The following is a 15,525-nucleotide window of genomic DNA, read 5'->3' on the forward strand; positions in this document are numbered from 1 at the left end:
ATATAATCGCAAATAAATTCACTTTTATTTGTTTCGATCTCAGGCTATCTGAAACTTTTAATATACGTTTCCACTTATAAAGGAATTATTTTAAACGGGAAAAATGTCCCTTTCTACAGTGTATTTTCGAGTTTTTGCTTAAAAACAAACATTAGAAAATCAAAGATAAAAAAAAAAAAAAAAAAAAACCGCAACGACCAGCTAAATAAATTCATACTTGTTTATTAACTGCAAATAACTAATGCAATACTTTTGTCCAAAGTGTAAGGTCCAGCGGCAATTTAGCAAGAGTAGGAACACATTTATTCCTCCGTTCCTACTATCTTCATTCAAACATGAAAGAATAGGCTTATGCCGTTAAATAGCAACAGTTATTTCTTTGAAGAATTCCATGGTGAGAATACGCAACTTTATTCAAATATGCAATGAAAAGCTAAATACAGTAAAATAGCAATGGAAAATTTGTTTGCATATTTCTAAACAGATATAGCACCTGAAACGAAAAAAAGAAAAGTATTTACCAAAATATTAGAGGCACAACAAAGAAAAGGCTCAAAAACTTGAGCTAGAAAGTGTTTAAAAAGATTTGGTGGCCTTTAAAAAGGCCGTTGGGTAGGGGGACAGTTGAAAACGCATTAACCACCAAAGCCATACAATGTACGACCTTGACGCTTCAGAGCGTAGACTACATCCATTGCAGTTACTGTCTTTCTCTTGGCATGTTCTGTGTAGGTGACAGCATCACGAATAACATTTTCGAGAAAAACTTTAAGAACACCTCTGGTTTCCTCGTAAATTAGGCCAGATATACGTTTTACACCACCGCGGCGAGCCAGTCTTCTGATAGCTGGCTTTGTAATACCCTGGATATTGTCACGAAGAACTTTGCGATGACGTTTTGCGCCTCCTTTTCCAAGCCCCTTTCCTCCTTTTCCTCTTCCTGTCATATTGAATTCGATAGCGTCGTCAACAGCTGTAAAGTTTTTGTCAAACTAAGGAATTTTCTTCAAAGCCCGCTTTAATTTATACCACCAAGTGCTTTCCCGACAAACTCTAGCTCTGTCGCGCGGCTGATGCTCCGTATAAATAAAGCCACTAGGCATTGGTTCCTTTGTTCATTCTTTTAAAGAGAGGCAAACTATTATTATGGCTAGGACGAAACAAACTGCGAGAAAATCAACGGGCGGAAAGGCACCTAGAAAGCAGCTTGCGACCAAGGCAGCACGTAAGTCGGCTCCTGCTACCGGAGGGGTAAAAAAACCACACAGATACAGGCCCGGAACCGTAGCCCTGAGAGAAATTCGTCGCTATCAAAAGAGTACCGAACTCTTAATAAGGAAATTGCCCTTTCAGAGACTTGTGCGAGAGATTGCCCAGGATTTCAAAACTGACTTGAGGTTCCAGAGTTCGGCTGTGATGGCACTACAAGAAGCCAGCGAGGCCTATTTAGTTGGACTTTTTGAGGATACCAACTTGTGTGCTATTCACGCCAAGAGGGTGACCATCATGCCCAAAGATATTCAACTTGCCCGTCGAATCCGTGGCGAGAGAGCTTAAGTACCCTAGTTCACCGCAATTGCATCTTAACCAACGGCCCTTTTAAGGGCCACTAAATGGTTTAAACAAAACAGGCGAAATTACATTAAACAGCGTAGTGTTTGGTGAAAAAAAGAAGGTATGACTCGAGGAGGCAGAATTATTTTAAAAATGAGTTATAAGATTCGGCGTGACATTAAACAAGATTCAAACTATCTAATGAAAAGGAAAGGCAATTAGCCATGGCTTGATGCCCACAACTATTCGATTTTAATTCAAAATCAACGGACATAAAAAAAAACAAAAAACTCTACGGGCAAAATAACCAAAAAAAAAAAAAAAGGTCGAAATTATTTCAGATATACGTCAAATTATTGTAAAAATGAGTCATGGATTCAGCGTAGCATTCAACAAGATCCAAAACATCTAATGAAAAGAAAACACCCGAAAAGCCAATTTAGGCCAGCCTAATAAATCCAAAAAAATGAACAGCTCCCAATGGGGGCCCACGGACCCTTAAAAATGTTTACCGATGGAATGTCATGAAAAAGTCGAGGCCCCCTAATCTATTCTCTTTAACTATTCGCCGATAGATATTACTTTCTATACAATAAGGAAATTGAGACCTGCCTTCGAAACAGGGAACCTTTTTATTGTTTTTGAATTGTGGTTTAGCATGGGTTCTTGCTTACCCAAGATTTCGCAAATCAGAGCAAAGGAGTAATGAAAGCAATTTGAGAGTAGAGCATTTGAAATAAGGTGTTAGCCCTTAAAAGGGCTGTTTGGGAGGGCCCGGCTGATTGGGCACTAATAGAGGGGAGAAACCCCCTTATTTGGAGCTTGTGTACTTTGTTACAGCTTTAGTGCCTTCACTAACAGCGTGCTTGGCAAGTTCTCCGGGTAGGAGCAGCCTCACAGCAGTTTGAACCTCTCTGCTAGTGATGGTGGACCTCTTGTTGTAGTGAGCTAGACGAGAGGCTTCCGCAGCAATCCTTTCAAAGATATCATTGACAAAGCTATTCATGATGCTCATTGCCTTGCTAGAAACACCAGTGTCGGGATGCACTTGCTTGAGAACTTTGTAAATGTAAATGGCGTAGCTTTCCTTCCTCTTTCGTTTCCTTTTCTTATCAGTTTTACTGATATTTTTCTGCGCCTTACCAGCTTTCTTTGCTGCTTTTCCTGAAGTTTTTGGAGCCATGGTTAAGTGATACCTTAACGAAGTCTAATTGTCAAATGAATAGCGTTTACAAACTTGGACCCGTTTATATACCAACTAGAGTTCGCGCACAATTCTTTTATCAGAGGAACTCAGTTCGCTAGCCGGAGTATAAATTGTTTGCGCTTTCAAGAATAGACATCATTTTCAATTTGTTCGTTATTAAGAAGAGTCCAAGTGAATTTTGTAATCTAGAAACCATGTCAGGAAGAGGAAAAGGTGGAAAAGTGAAGGGAAAGGCAAAGTCCCGTTCAAACAGGGCAGGTCTCCAATTCCCAGTGGGAAGGATCCACCGTCTTCTAAGAAAGGGCAACTATGCGGAGCGAGTTGGTGCAGGGGCACCCGTTTACCTTGCAGCGGTGATGGAGTATTTGGCTGCCGAGGTCCTTGAGCTTGCTGGTAATGCTGCACGAGATAACAAAAAAACTCGTATCATTCCTCGTCACCTTCAGCTAGCCATTAGAAACGATGAAGAACTGAACAAGCTACTGTCGGGGGTTACCATTGCCCAAGGAGGCGTTTTGCCCAATATTCAAGCAGTCCTTCTACCAAAGAAGACTGAAAAACCGGCAAAGGCCTAAATGAATCTAATTTTAGCTCCAAGACCTACCCCAAATTAACCAACAGCCCTTTTAAGGGCTACAAATTGATTGAATCACTCTATAGCATGTAACCACCCCGGGAAAGGAAAAAGCTATGAAATTAAGGATGCTAAAAATGTGAATAGGAAAACTTTCACAATTATCTAGTAACAAAGGGCAAGAATTTACTGGAGGCGGGGGAGATATTTTCCTTAAAAATCGTTAAATTATACCCCAACATAATCTAAATATATATTCGAGGCTTGCCCTTTTGTTTCAATTAATACAGTTTGCTTTCACATTCATCTCGTTACAAAGCATAAGAATTTATTGAAGGAAAGGAAGCTCATTTTCACCTTAAAATCCAATAGATTATACACAAAAATCGAGGAAACTGTTTTTAAAAATGACCGAGAGCCAATTCAAAGACCCTCTAATTCGACTGATCTAAACTAGCCTAGGAAGCCATAGGGTAGTCATCTCAAAGGTAGAAACATTTTGGGGGGCTTGTCGGTCTGTTTCAGAAGGAATGAAGGTTTTTTTTTTTTTTTTTTTAAGAAAAAGGAATTAATAAACATATTTTGATTCTTTTTAAAATATTTGTCAACCTTGGTCCATGACTCTAAAATTTGGCATTTAATTTCTTTTCAGTTTGTGGAGCAACAATTATTTTGTTACAAAATCTCTCAGCCAACGGCCATACCACGTTGAAAGTACCCAGTCTCGTCAGATCCTGGAAGTCACACAACGTCGGGCCCGGTCAGTACTTGGATGGGTGACCGCCTGGGAACACCGGGTGCTGTTGGCATCTTTTCTTTTTTTAATTTTTTTTTATTATTATGATTCTTTTTTTTCAAACTAAAATAATATCCTTTAACAAACTCGGTTCCTTATTCTAATAGCGCCAAGCTGATTATATCTTTTATAAGAAAAAAGAAGAGACTAAGTTGGACATCTCCTTGATTTCCATCTATCGGTAATAAATAAATGCGAGTCAACTGTTTTGGTTTAGCTGATAAGCCACTAAATGAAGGCTAAAATTGAACAAAGCCACAACACTTGACTCACATTTATCTAAGCCAATAAATAAAGTCAAAAATTGTAACCAAAGTGACATTATAAGCCCCCAAGATATTTTAGTTGACCATTTTGGCAATTAAATCAAGTTGAAAGCCACCAAGAAACATACAGTTTTAAATGATTAATTCTCCTATGCCGGAATTGGTATTTCAGCCCATCCATGGGGCATCGCCTTGATCTGGGAGCTTATAATGTCACTTTTATCACAAGTCACAATTTTTGACTTTACTTATTGGTTCATCAGCTACGCCAAAACAACAGTTGACTCACACTCATTTCTGATTTCCGAAAAGATGGCGTGTCATTCAATATATTTCATTGGCGGCACTTTACCAGTAATTTATGATAAAAGGTGATTGAACAGTGTTTATTATGTCCAAATCGTCTTCATATATTTTCGGGCTCAACTCCATTGGACAGTTCAAATACCTTTGTCTTTTAATAGCATCAACACCGCAAATCTGCTTGTTCCTTCAATAGCGCCGCATAAATAGCTGACTTAAATCAAACTACTTACTTTAAAATTAGTCTTTGATGTGTCCACACCCAAATCCTCTTCATATGTTGTCGGGCCCAACTCCATGGTACAGTTCAAATTGCCTTGGTCTTTCAATAGCATCTATAGCAAAAGTCTATTCGTTCCTTCAATAGCGCCGCCTAAGCAACTGTCTTAGATCAAAGACTAACTTTAAAGTTAGTCTTTGATTGGTCTATGTTCAAAGTCCCTTCAAATGTTTTCGGCCTCAACTTCAATTTACAGTTCCAACTAGCTTTGTCTATCAGTAACATCAATAACACCAAAGTACTTGCTCCTTCAAGAGCGCCGCGACAACAACTGACTTTAATCAAAGACTATCTTTTAACGTATATTCAGGGAACCGCTCTACCTGGGCGAACAATTTCTGCTCAGAGGCTAGCGAGTCATTTTTAGGTAATCTGTGTTCCTTCTGTTTTGTTTTTGCAAAGATTGTGATTCATGTCTTGTATTGTTAAAAAAAGAAAACAATACCAACAAAAACAGTCATTTTTAGAGTCTAAATTTTTTGTATCAAACCTTTTCTTTTTTGTCAAAGATTTGGAAAAAGAAATTAAGCAAAAATATTTATGTTTGTGTTATTTTCCTGTAAAATAGTACTACTATTTATAAGCCTAGTTGGAATGAAACTTCAACTCTCATGATTTACACTTCCTTCATGAATCTGTTCAAAAAAAAAAAAAAAAAAAAAGAAGTTATATTGTCTTAAGCAAAAACATAATTTAATTATATCATTTTACTCTTGTATAATTACTTTTAATCTGTTATTATTTTTGATTGATATAATCATATTAGTTACCATTGATCAGCCTAGTCGGGATTGGAACCTCCGCCACCGCAATTTGAAGGCGTCGCTTTCTGATTTCCGAAAAGATGGCGTGTCATTCACTATATTTCATTGGCGGCACTTTACCAGTTATTTATGATAAAAGGTGATTGAACAATGTATTTATGGCCAATTCGTCTTCATATATTTTCGGGCTCAACTCCATTGGACAGTTCAAATACCTTTGTCTTTCCATTTTTTGAATCAAACCTTTTCTTTTTTGTCAAAGATTTGAAAAAAGAAATTAAGCAAAAATATTTAAGTTTGTGTTCATAGCATTATAACTTTCTGAACAGAAAGTTTCGAGCATTTGCTTTGATAGCCCTGAAAAGGGCTGTTTGATACTGCAGGATAACTTATTGCACACATTACTTTTTAGCTGGTTTCTTAGCTACTGACTTTTTAGATGCTACTTTCTTGGCGGGAGCTTTCTTGACTGACGGCCCCTTCTTGGGTGTCGATTTCTTTGCTGCTACTGCTTTTTTGGCAACAGTGGGTTTCTTGAAAACCTTTACAGGTTTCTTGCTACCAGCCATTGGCTTGGTAGCCTTTTTGGCTGAAGTTGACTTTTTCACTGCAATAGGTTTGGTTGTTTTCTTGACTGAAGTTTTGTTAGCTTTGGGCTTGGCAGGCTTTACAGCCTTGGAATTTTCGGCCTTGACAGGCTTTGCAAGCTTGAAAGAACCAGTTACGCCAGTACCTTTGGGATTTATAACAATTCCATTTGCAAGGCAACGCTTCAAAGCTTGCTTAAGATGCATATTCACAACTTTGGCATCATTACCAACCTGGAAATTGGCCATTATGTATTTGAGAATGGCCTGACGGCTAGATCCCCCACGTTCTTTCAGGTCAGCAATGGATTTGGTGATCATTTCCGTGTATTTTGGGTGGTTTGCTGGTGCCTTGACCTTTTTATCCCCTTTAGGTTTTGCAGCCTTAGCTGGTTTTGGAGCCTTTGCTTTCTTTTCCTTCTTGGCTGGTGTAGCCATGCTCTGGGATTCTACAGATGCTGGTGTCACTTCAGCTTCAATTTCAGACATTTTCAATTCTTCTCTACTTTTCTCTGTCACTGTCACTAGTGCGACTAAATATCGAATACATGCTCCATTTTTCATAAGTCTTACAATTATATTTCGGGAACCGCCGTACCCGGGTTAACATTTCTCTGTGTGCGCGAGCTAAGGAATTTGGGCCATGCTTGTGTTTGTTTGAAATGGCTTTATTCGAATTTTTGACTAGGAGGTAAGCTTTTGAGGAACGAAACCTATACTAAAGGATGGACAGGTCATTTTTCTATAGTTAGACATTTTTTTCATTGCTTCATCCATTGTAATTTGCCAGCAAAGGGGCAGAGAATAGTGGAAATCCGTCAAAACTAGTGTTCAATTTCAATAAACACCTTTTTGCTAGGAATTTAGATCCACGATGTCCACTTTTTATTTTTTATTAGTGAAATCCAGTACAAGTGCTTTCAGACAATGTAACATACATGCATGTGTCTTTGCAAAATCGCATTGAAATTAATTCCGAAACTCCAACTAAAAACACAGAAGATAAAGCAATAAGAAACGACACCTAAATTGGAGGCTCAAAGTGTCAAACTCGTATTCCAATGAAAATGAATTTCATTTAATTCTAATATTATATTTAAAAAGACAAGAATTACGGTTTACGGTTTCCGAAATGCCAAGGAAGGGGGGGGGGAAGTGGAAATGAACCGTTTTTATTTGTTTTAATCACAGCCTATATAAAAGTTCAATATACATACCACCTAAAACTAAATTATTTGTAACCTGAGAAATGTCCCTTTTTGCACTATATTTTTGAGTTTGTTTAATATCGAACAAAAGAAATCACAAATTTGCCTAATCTTAAAAAAAAAGAAGTATATGACACATTTACAATCATTATATTTATATGAATAAGTAAGTATGGAATGTCTGCCTTTTATATTTTGGTATTGAAATCTCTATTCGTGGTAGTACAAGGAGGATATAAGGAGGCTTTTAAAAACAAGCATCTCTAGATTTGTTTTTCTTTGTTTTTTTTTTTTTTTTTTTTTTTTTTTTTTTTATATCAGAATCCCTTTAGCACGACATTGTTCAGCCAAAGATGAGTCAAAGGAACTCGGATGCATTTTTTTTTTTTTTTTCTTTTTTCGAAACAAAGGCTTTAATAAAAGGCATTAAAACTTAACAAAGTTTAATATACGTTCTACACAAAAAAGGAATTGTTTTAAACGGGAAAAATGTCCCTTTCTACAGTATATTGTCGAGTTTTAGTTTAAAAACAAACATTAGAAATCATAAATAAATAAAAAAAAAATCGCAAAAGGCTAAAACACAAATTTGCAAAGTTTTTGCAAAAGTTAAAAACACATAACGAATTGTTGCTATATAATCGCAAATAAATTCACTTTTATTTGTTTCGATCTCAGGCTATCTGAAACTTTTAATATACGTTTCCACTTATAAAGGAATTATTTTAAACGGGAAAAATGTCCCTTTCTACAGTGTATTTTCGAGTTTTTGCTTAAAAACAAACATTAGAAAATCAAAGATAAAAAAAAAAAAAAAAAAAAACCGCAACGACCAGCTAAATAAATTCATACTTGTTTATTAACTGCAAATAACTAATGCAATACTTTTGTCCAAAGTGTAAGGTCCAGCGGCAATTTAGCAAGAGTAGGAACACATTTATTCCTCCGTTCCTACTATCTTCATTCAAACATGAAAGAATAGGCTTATGCCGTTAAATAGCAACAGTTATTTCTTTGAAGAATTCCATGGTGAGAATACGCAACTTTATTCAAATATGCAATGAAAAGCTAAATACAGTAAAATAGCAATGGAAAATTTGTTTGCATATTTCTAAACAGATATAGCACCTGAAACGAAAAAAAGAAAAGTATTTACCAAAATATTAGAGGCACAACAAAGAAAAGGCTCAAAAACTTGAGCTAGAAAGTGTTTAAAAAGATTTGGTGGCCTTTAAAAAGGCCGTTGGGTAGGGGGACAGTTGAAAACGCATTAACCACCAAAGCCATACAATGTACGACCTTGACGCTTCAGAGCGTAGACTACATCCATTGCAGTTACTGTCTTTCTCTTGGCATGTTCTGTGTAGGTGACAGCATCACGAATAACATTTTCGAGAAAAACTTTAAGAACACCTCTGGTTTCCTCGTAAATTAGGCCAGATATACGTTTTACACCACCGCGGCGAGCCAGTCTTCTGATAGCTGGCTTTGTAATACCCTGGATATTGTCACGAAGAACTTTGCGATGACGTTTTGCGCCTCCTTTTCCAAGCCCCTTTCCTCCTTTTCCTCTTCCTGTCATATTGAATTCGATAGCGTCGTCAACAGCTGTAAAGTTTTTGTCAAACTAAGGAATTTTCTTCAATGCCCGCTTTAATTTATACCGCTAAGTGCTTTCCCGACAAACTCTAGCTCTGTCGCGCGGCTGATGCTCCGTATAAATAAAGCCACTAGGCATTGGTTCCTTTGTTCATTCTTTTAAAGAGAGGCAAACTATTATTATGGCTAGGACGAAACAAACTGCGAGAAAATCAACGGGCGGAAAGGCACCTAGAAAGCAGCTTGCGACCAAGGCAGCACGTAAGTCGGCTCCTGCTACCGGAGGGGTAAAAAAACCACACAGATACAGGCCCGGAACCGTAGCCCTGAGAGAAATTCGTCGCTATCAAAAGAGTACCGAACTCTTAATAAGGAAATTGCCCTTTCAGAGACTTGTGCGAGAGATTGCCCAGGATTTCAAAACTGACTTGAGGTTCCAGAGTTCGGCTGTGATGGCACTACAAGAAGCCAGCGAGGCCTATTTAGTTGGACTTTTTGAGGATACCAACTTGTGTGCTATTCACGCCAAGAGGGTGACCATCATGCCCAAAGATATTCAACTTGCCCGTCGAATCCGTGGCGAGAGAGCTTAAGTACCCTAGTTCACCGCAATTGCATCTTAACCAACGGCCCTTTTAAGGGCCACTAAATGGTTTAAACAAAACAGGCGAAATTACATTAAACAGCGTAGTGTTTGGTGAAAAAAAGAAGGTATGACTCGAGGAGGCAGAATTATTTTAAAAATGAGTTATAAGATTCGGCGTGACATTAAACAAGATTCAAACTATCTAATGAAAAGGAAAGGCAATTAGCCATGGCTTGATGCCCACAACTATTCGATTTTAATTCAAAATCAACGGACATAAAAAAAAACAAAAAACTCTACGGGCAAAATAACCAAAAAAAAAAAAAAAGGTCGAAATTATTTCAGATATACGTCAAATTATTGTAAAAATGAGTCATGGATTCAGCGTAGCATTCAACAAGATCCAAAACATCTAATGAAAAGAAAACACCCGAAAAGCCAATTTAGGCCAGCCTAATAAATCCAAAAAAATGAACAGCTCCCAATGGGGGCCCACGGACCCTTAAAAATGTTTACCGATGGAATGTCATGAAAAAGTCGAGGCCCCCTAATCTATTCTCTTTAACTATTCGCCGATAGATATTACTTTCTATACAATAAGGAAATTGAGACCTGCCTTCGAAACAGGGAACCTTTTTATTGTTTTTGAATTGTGGTTTAGCATGGGTTCTTGCTTACCCAAGATTTCGCAAATCAAAGCCAGGAGTAATGAAAGCAATTTGAGAGTAGAGCATTTGAAATAAGGTGTTAGCCCTTAAAAGGGCTGTTTGGGAGGGCCCGGCTGATTGGGCGCTAATAGAGGGGAGAAACCCCCTTATTTGGAGCTTGTGTACTTTGTTACAGCTTTAGTGCCTTCACTAACAGCGTGCTTGGCAAGTTCTCCGGGTAGGAGCAGCCTCACAGCAGTTTGAACCTCTCTGCTAGTGATGGTGGACCTCTTGTTGTAGTGAGCTAGACGAGAGGCTTCCGCAGCAATCCTTTCAAAGATATCATTGACAAAGCTATTCATGATGCTCATTGCCTTGCTAGAAACACCAGTGTCGGGATGCACTTGCTTGAGAACTTTGTAAATGTAAATGGCGTAGCTTTCCTTCCTCTTTCGTTTCCTTTTCTTATCAGTTTTACTGATATTTTTCTGCGCCTTACCAGCTTTCTTTGCTGCTTTTCCTGAAGTTTTTGGAGCCATGGTTAAGTGATACCTTAACGAAGTCTAATTGTCAAATGAATAGCGTTTACAAACTTGGACCCGTTTATATACCAACTAGAGTTCGCGCACAATTCTTTTATCAGAGGAACTCAGTTCGCTAGCCGGAGTATAAATTGTTTGCGCTTTCAAGAATAGACATCATTTTCAATTTGTTCGTTATTAAGAAGAGTCCAAGTGAATTTTGTAATCTAGAAACCATGTCAGGAAGAGGAAAAGGTGGAAAAGTGAAGGGAAAGGCAAAGTCCCGTTCAAACAGGGCAGGTCTCCAATTCCCAGTGGGAAGGATCCACCGTCTTCTAAGAAAGGGCAACTATGCGGAGCGAGTTGGTGCAGGGGCACCCGTTTACCTTGCAGCGGTGATGGAGTATTTGGCTGCCGAGGTCCTTGAGCTTGCTGGTAATGCTGCACGAGATAACAAAAAAACTCGTATCATTCCTCGTCACCTTCAGCTAGCCATTAGAAACGATGAAGAACTGAACAAGCTACTGTCGGGGGTTACCATTGCCCAAGGAGGCGTTTTGCCCAATATTCAAGCAGTCCTTCTACCAAAGAAGACTGAAAAACCGGCAAAGGCCTAAATGAATCTAATTTTAGCTCCAAGACCTACCCCAAATTAACCAACAGCCCTTTTAAGGGCTACAAATTGATTGAATCACTCTATAGCATGTAACCACCCCGGGAAAGGAAAAAGCTATGAAATTAAGGATGCTAAAAATGTGAATAGGAAAACTTTCACAATTATCTAGTAACAAAGGGCAAGAATTTACTGGAGGCGGGGGAGATATTTTCCTTAAAAATCGTTAAATTATACCCCAACATAATCTAAATATATATTCGAGGCTTGCCCTTTTGTTTCAATTAATACAGTTTGCTTTCACATTCATCTCGTTACAAAGCATAAGAATTTATTGAAGGAAAGGAAGCTCATTTTCACCTTAAAATCCAATAGATTATACACAAAAATCGAGGAAACTGTTTTTAAAAATGACCGAGAGCCAATTCAAAGACCCTCTAATTCGACTGATCTAAACTAGCCTAGGAAGCCATAGGGTAGTCATCTCAAAGGTAGAAACATTTTGGGGGGCTTGTCGATCTGTTTCAGAAGGAATGAAGGTTTTTTTTTTTTTTTTTTTAAGAAAAAGGAATTAATAAACATATTTTGATTCTTTTTAAAATATTTGTCAACCTTGGTCCATGACTCTAAAATTTGGCATTTAATTTCTTTTCAGTTTGTGGAGCAACAATTATTTTGTTACAAAATCTCTCAGCCAACGGCCATACCACGTTGAAAGTACCCAGTCTCGTCAGATCCTGGAAGTCACACAACGTCGGGCCCGGTCAGTACTTGGATGGGTGACCGCCTGGGAACACCGGGTGCTGTTGGCATCTTTTCTTTTTTTAATTTTTTTTTATTATTATGATTCTTTTTTTTCAAACTAAAATAATATCCTTTAACAAACTCGGTTCCTTATTCTAATAGCGCCAAGCTGATTATATCTTTTATAAGAAAAAAGAAGAGACTAAGTTGGACATCTCCTTGATTTCCATCTATCGGTAATAAATAAATGCGAGTCAACTGTTTTGGTTTAGCTGATAAGCCACTAAATGAAGGCTAAAATTGAACAAAGCCACAACACTTGACTCACATTTATCTAAGCCAATAAATAAAGTCAAAAATTGTAACCAAAGTGACATTATAAGCCCCCAAGATATTTTAGTTGACCATTTTGGCAATTAAATCAAGTTGAAAGCCACCAAGAAACATACAGTTTTAAATGATTAATTCTCCTATGCCGGAATTGGTATTTCAGCCCATCCATGGGGCATCGCCTTGATCTGGGAGCTTATAATGTCACTTTTATCACAAGTCACAATTTTTGACTTTACTTATTGGTTCATCAGCTACGCCAAAACAACAGTTGACTCACACTCATTTCTGATTTCCGAAAAGATGGCGTGTCATTCAATATATTTCATTGGCGGCACTTTACCAGTAATTTATGATAAAAGGTGATTGAACAGTGTTTATTATGTCCAAATCGTCTTCATATATTTTCGGGCTCAACTCCATTGGACAGTTCAAATACCTTTGTCTTTTAATAGCATCAACACCGCAAATCTGCTTGTTCCTTCAATAGCGCCGCATAAATAGCTGACTTAAATCAAACTACTTACTTTAAAATTAGTCTTTGATGTGTCCACACCCAAATCCTCTTCATATGTTGTCGGGCCCAACTCCATGGTACAGTTCAAATTGCCTTGGTCTTTCAATAGCATCTATAGCAAAAGTCTATTCGTTCCTTCAATAGCGCCGCCTAAGCAACTGTCTTAGATCAAAGACTAACTTTAAAGTTAGTCTTTGATTGGTCTATGTTCAAAGTCCCTTCAAATGTTTTCGGCCTCAACTTCAATTTACAGTTCCAACTAGCTTTGTCTATCAGTAACATCAATAACACCAAAGTACTTGCTCCTTCAAGAGCGCCGCGACAACAACTGACTTTAATCAAAGACTATCTTTTAACGTATATTCAGGGAACCGCTCTACCTGGGCGAACAATTTCTGCTCAGAGGCTAGCGAGTCATTTTTAGGTAATCTGTGTTCCTTCTGTTTTGTTTTTGCAAAGATTGTGATTCATGTCTTGTATTGTTAAAAAAAGAAAACAATACCAACAAAAACAGTCATTTTTAGAGTCTAAATTTTTTGTATCAAACCTTTTCTTTTTTGTCAAAGATTTGGAAAAAGAAATTAAGCAAAAATATTTATGTTTGTGTTATTTTCCTGTAAAATAGTACTACTATTTATAAGCCTAGTTGGAATGAAACTTCAACTCTCATGATTTACACTTCCTTCATGAATCTGTTCAAAAAAAAAAAAAAAAAAAAAGAAGTTATATTGTCTTAAGCAAAAACATAATTTAATTATATCATTTTACTCTTGTATAATTACTTTTAATCTGTTATTATTTTTGATTGATATAATCATATTAGTTACCATTGATCAGCCTAGTCGGGATTGGAACCTCCGCCACCGCAATTTGAAGGCGTCGCTTTCTGATTTCCGAAAAGATGGCGTGTCATTCACTATATTTCATTGGCGGCACTTTACCAGTTATTTATGATAAAAGGTGATTGAACAATGTATTTATGGCCAATTCGTCTTCATATATTTTCGGGCTCAACTCCATTGGACAGTTCAAATACCTTTGTCTTTCCATTTTTTGAATCAAACCTTTTCTTTTTTGTCAAAGATTTGAAAAAAGAAATTAAGCAAAAATATTTAAGTTTGTGTTTATAGCATTATAACTTTCTGAACAGAAAGTTTCGAGCATTTGCTTTGATAGCCCTGAAAAGGGCTGTTTGATACTGCAGGATAACTTATTGCACACATTACTTTTTAGCTGGTTTCTTAGCTACTGACTTTTTAGATGCTACTTTCTTGGCGGGAGCTTTCTTGACTGACGGCCCCTTCTTGGGTGTCGATTTCTTTGCTGCTACTGCTTTTTTGGCAACAGTGGGTTTCTTGAAAACCTTTACAGGTTTCTTGCTACCAGCCATTGGCTTGGTAGCCTTTTTGGCTGAAGTTGACTTTTTCACTGCAATAGGTTTGGTTGTTTTCTTGACTGAAGTTTTCTTAGCTTTGGGCTTGGCAGGCTTTACAGCCTTGGAATTTTCGGCCTTGACAGGCTTTGCAAGCTTGAAAGAACCAGTTACGCCAGTACCTTTGGGATTTATAACAATTCCATTTGCAAGGCAACGCTTCAAAGCTTGCTTAAGATGCATATTCACAACTTTGGCATCATTACCAACCTGGAAATTGGCCATTATGTATTTGAGAATGGCCTGACGGCTAGATCCCCCACGTTCTTTCAGGTCAGCAATGGATTTGGTGATCATTTCCGTGTATTTTGGGTGGTTTGCTGGTGCCTTGACCTTTTTATCCCCTTTGGGTTTTGCAGCCTTAGCTGGTTTTGGAGCCTTTGCTTTCTTTTCCTTCTTGGCTGGTGTAGCCATGCTCTGGGATTCTACAGATGCTGGTGTCACTTCAGCTTCAATTTCAGACATTTTCAATTCTTCTCTACTTTTCTCTGTCACTGTCACTAGTGCGACTAAATATCGAATACATGCTCCATTTTTCATAAGTCTTACAATTATATTTCGGGAACCGCCGTACCCGGGTTAACATTTCTCTGTGTGCGCGAGCTAAGGAATTTGGGCCATGCTTGTGTTTGTTTGAAATGGCTTTATTCGAATTTTTGACTAGGAGGTAAGCTTTTGAGGAACGAAACCTATACTAAAGGATGGACAGGTCATTTTTCTATAGTTAGACATTTTTTTCATTGCTTCATCCATTGTAATTTGCCAGCAAAGGGGCAGAGAATAGTCCAAATCCGTCAAAACTAGTGTTCAATTTCAATAAACACCTTTTTGCTAGGAATTTAGATCCACGATGTCCACTTTTTATTTTTTATTAGTGAAATCCAGTACAAGTGCTTTCAGACAATGTAACATACATGCATGTGTCTTTGCAAAATCGCATTGAAATTAATTCCGAAACTCCAACTAAAAACACAGAAGATAAAGCAATAAGAAACGA

The 15,525-nt window shown here is 37.7% G+C and overlaps 10 protein-coding genes and 2 non-coding genes across 12 annotated transcripts; 6 read left to right on the plus strand and 6 right to left on the minus strand.

The window, feature by feature from the left end:
• Window positions 1-601: 601 nt before the first annotated feature.
• On the minus strand, window positions 602-1,043 carry LOC136029059 (histone H4). Its single transcript, XM_065707092.1, has one exon. It carries the CDS (start codon window positions 945-947, stop codon window positions 636-638), a length of 312 nt encoding a protein of 103 aa, XP_065563164.1. The 5' UTR covers window positions 948-1,043; the 3' UTR covers window positions 602-635.
• A 103-nt stretch (window positions 1,044-1,146) lies between these two features.
• Window positions 1,147-1,557, plus strand: LOC136029642 (histone H3). The gene has a single exon (XM_065708142.1). It carries the CDS (start codon window positions 1,147-1,149, stop codon window positions 1,555-1,557), a length of 411 nt encoding a protein of 136 aa, XP_065564214.1.
• A 741-nt stretch (window positions 1,558-2,298) lies between these two features.
• Window positions 2,299-2,792, minus strand: LOC136029058 (histone H2B). The gene has a single exon (XM_065707091.1). The coding sequence runs from the start codon at window positions 2,735-2,737 to the stop codon at window positions 2,366-2,368; it is 372 nt and encodes a 123-aa protein (XP_065563163.1). The 5' UTR covers window positions 2,738-2,792; the 3' UTR covers window positions 2,299-2,365.
• A 163-nt stretch (window positions 2,793-2,955) lies between these two features.
• On the plus strand, window positions 2,956-3,336 carry LOC136029643 (histone H2A). The gene has a single exon (XM_065708144.1). The coding sequence runs from the start codon at window positions 2,956-2,958 to the stop codon at window positions 3,334-3,336; it is 381 nt and encodes a 126-aa protein (XP_065564216.1).
• Window positions 3,337-4,025: 689 nt separating this feature from the next.
• On the plus strand, window positions 4,026-4,144 carry LOC136029786 (5S ribosomal RNA). Its single transcript, XR_010618112.1, has one exon. It is a non-coding gene; the product is annotated as a 5S ribosomal RNA (ribosomal RNA).
• A 1,942-nt stretch (window positions 4,145-6,086) lies between these two features.
• On the minus strand, window positions 6,087-6,910 carry LOC136029056 (histone H1-delta-like). Its single transcript, XM_065707089.1, has one exon. It carries the CDS (start codon window positions 6,893-6,895, stop codon window positions 6,146-6,148), a length of 750 nt encoding a protein of 249 aa, XP_065563161.1. The 5' UTR covers window positions 6,896-6,910; the 3' UTR covers window positions 6,087-6,145.
• Window positions 6,911-8,775: 1,865 nt separating this feature from the next.
• LOC136029060 (histone H4) lies at window positions 8,776-9,174 on the minus strand. Its single transcript, XM_065707093.1, has one exon. It carries the CDS (start codon window positions 9,119-9,121, stop codon window positions 8,810-8,812), a length of 312 nt encoding a protein of 103 aa, XP_065563165.1. The 5' UTR covers window positions 9,122-9,174; the 3' UTR covers window positions 8,776-8,809.
• A 146-nt stretch (window positions 9,175-9,320) lies between these two features.
• On the plus strand, window positions 9,321-9,731 carry LOC136029644 (histone H3). Its single transcript, XM_065708145.1, has one exon. The coding sequence runs from the start codon at window positions 9,321-9,323 to the stop codon at window positions 9,729-9,731; it is 411 nt and encodes a 136-aa protein (XP_065564217.1).
• Window positions 9,732-10,471: 740 nt separating this feature from the next.
• LOC136029057 (histone H2B) lies at window positions 10,472-10,960 on the minus strand. The gene has a single exon (XM_065707090.1). The coding sequence runs from the start codon at window positions 10,908-10,910 to the stop codon at window positions 10,539-10,541; it is 372 nt and encodes a 123-aa protein (XP_065563162.1). The 5' UTR covers window positions 10,911-10,960; the 3' UTR covers window positions 10,472-10,538.
• Window positions 10,961-11,128: 168 nt separating this feature from the next.
• Window positions 11,129-11,509, plus strand: LOC136029645 (histone H2A). Its single transcript, XM_065708146.1, has one exon. It carries the CDS (start codon window positions 11,129-11,131, stop codon window positions 11,507-11,509), a length of 381 nt encoding a protein of 126 aa, XP_065564218.1.
• A 689-nt stretch (window positions 11,510-12,198) lies between these two features.
• LOC136029791 (5S ribosomal RNA) lies at window positions 12,199-12,317 on the plus strand. The gene has a single exon (XR_010618115.1). It is a non-coding gene; the product is annotated as a 5S ribosomal RNA (ribosomal RNA).
• Window positions 12,318-14,259: 1,942 nt separating this feature from the next.
• On the minus strand, window positions 14,260-15,083 carry LOC136029061 (histone H1-delta-like). Its single transcript, XM_065707094.1, has one exon. The coding sequence runs from the start codon at window positions 15,066-15,068 to the stop codon at window positions 14,319-14,321; it is 750 nt and encodes a 249-aa protein (XP_065563166.1). The 5' UTR covers window positions 15,069-15,083; the 3' UTR covers window positions 14,260-14,318.
• Window positions 15,084-15,525: the final 442 nt, after the last annotated feature.

This window comes from Artemia franciscana, chromosome 7 (assembly GCF_032884065.1).
Source record: "Artemia franciscana chromosome 7, ASM3288406v1, whole genome shotgun sequence".
NCBI lineage: Eukaryota > Metazoa > Arthropoda > Branchiopoda > Anostraca > Artemiidae > Artemia > Artemia franciscana.

Coding starts and splice junctions, on each gene's coding strand:
- LOC136029059 (XM_065707092.1), bottom strand. CDS start 947: ATGACAGGAAGAGGAAAAGGAGGAAAGGGGCTTGGAAAAGGAGGCGCA.
- LOC136029642 (XM_065708142.1), top strand. CDS start 1,147: ATGGCTAGGACGAAACAAACTGCGAGAAAATCAACGGGCGGAAAGGCA.
- LOC136029058 (XM_065707091.1), bottom strand. CDS start 2,737: ATGGCTCCAAAAACTTCAGGAAAAGCAGCAAAGAAAGCTGGTAAGGCG.
- LOC136029643 (XM_065708144.1), top strand. CDS start 2,956: ATGTCAGGAAGAGGAAAAGGTGGAAAAGTGAAGGGAAAGGCAAAGTCC.
- LOC136029056 (XM_065707089.1), bottom strand. CDS start 6,895: ATGAAAAATGGAGCATGTATTCGATATTTAGTCGCACTAGTGACAGTG.
- LOC136029060 (XM_065707093.1), bottom strand. CDS start 9,121: ATGACAGGAAGAGGAAAAGGAGGAAAGGGGCTTGGAAAAGGAGGCGCA.
- LOC136029644 (XM_065708145.1), top strand. CDS start 9,321: ATGGCTAGGACGAAACAAACTGCGAGAAAATCAACGGGCGGAAAGGCA.
- LOC136029057 (XM_065707090.1), bottom strand. CDS start 10,910: ATGGCTCCAAAAACTTCAGGAAAAGCAGCAAAGAAAGCTGGTAAGGCG.
- LOC136029645 (XM_065708146.1), top strand. CDS start 11,129: ATGTCAGGAAGAGGAAAAGGTGGAAAAGTGAAGGGAAAGGCAAAGTCC.
- LOC136029061 (XM_065707094.1), bottom strand. CDS start 15,068: ATGAAAAATGGAGCATGTATTCGATATTTAGTCGCACTAGTGACAGTG.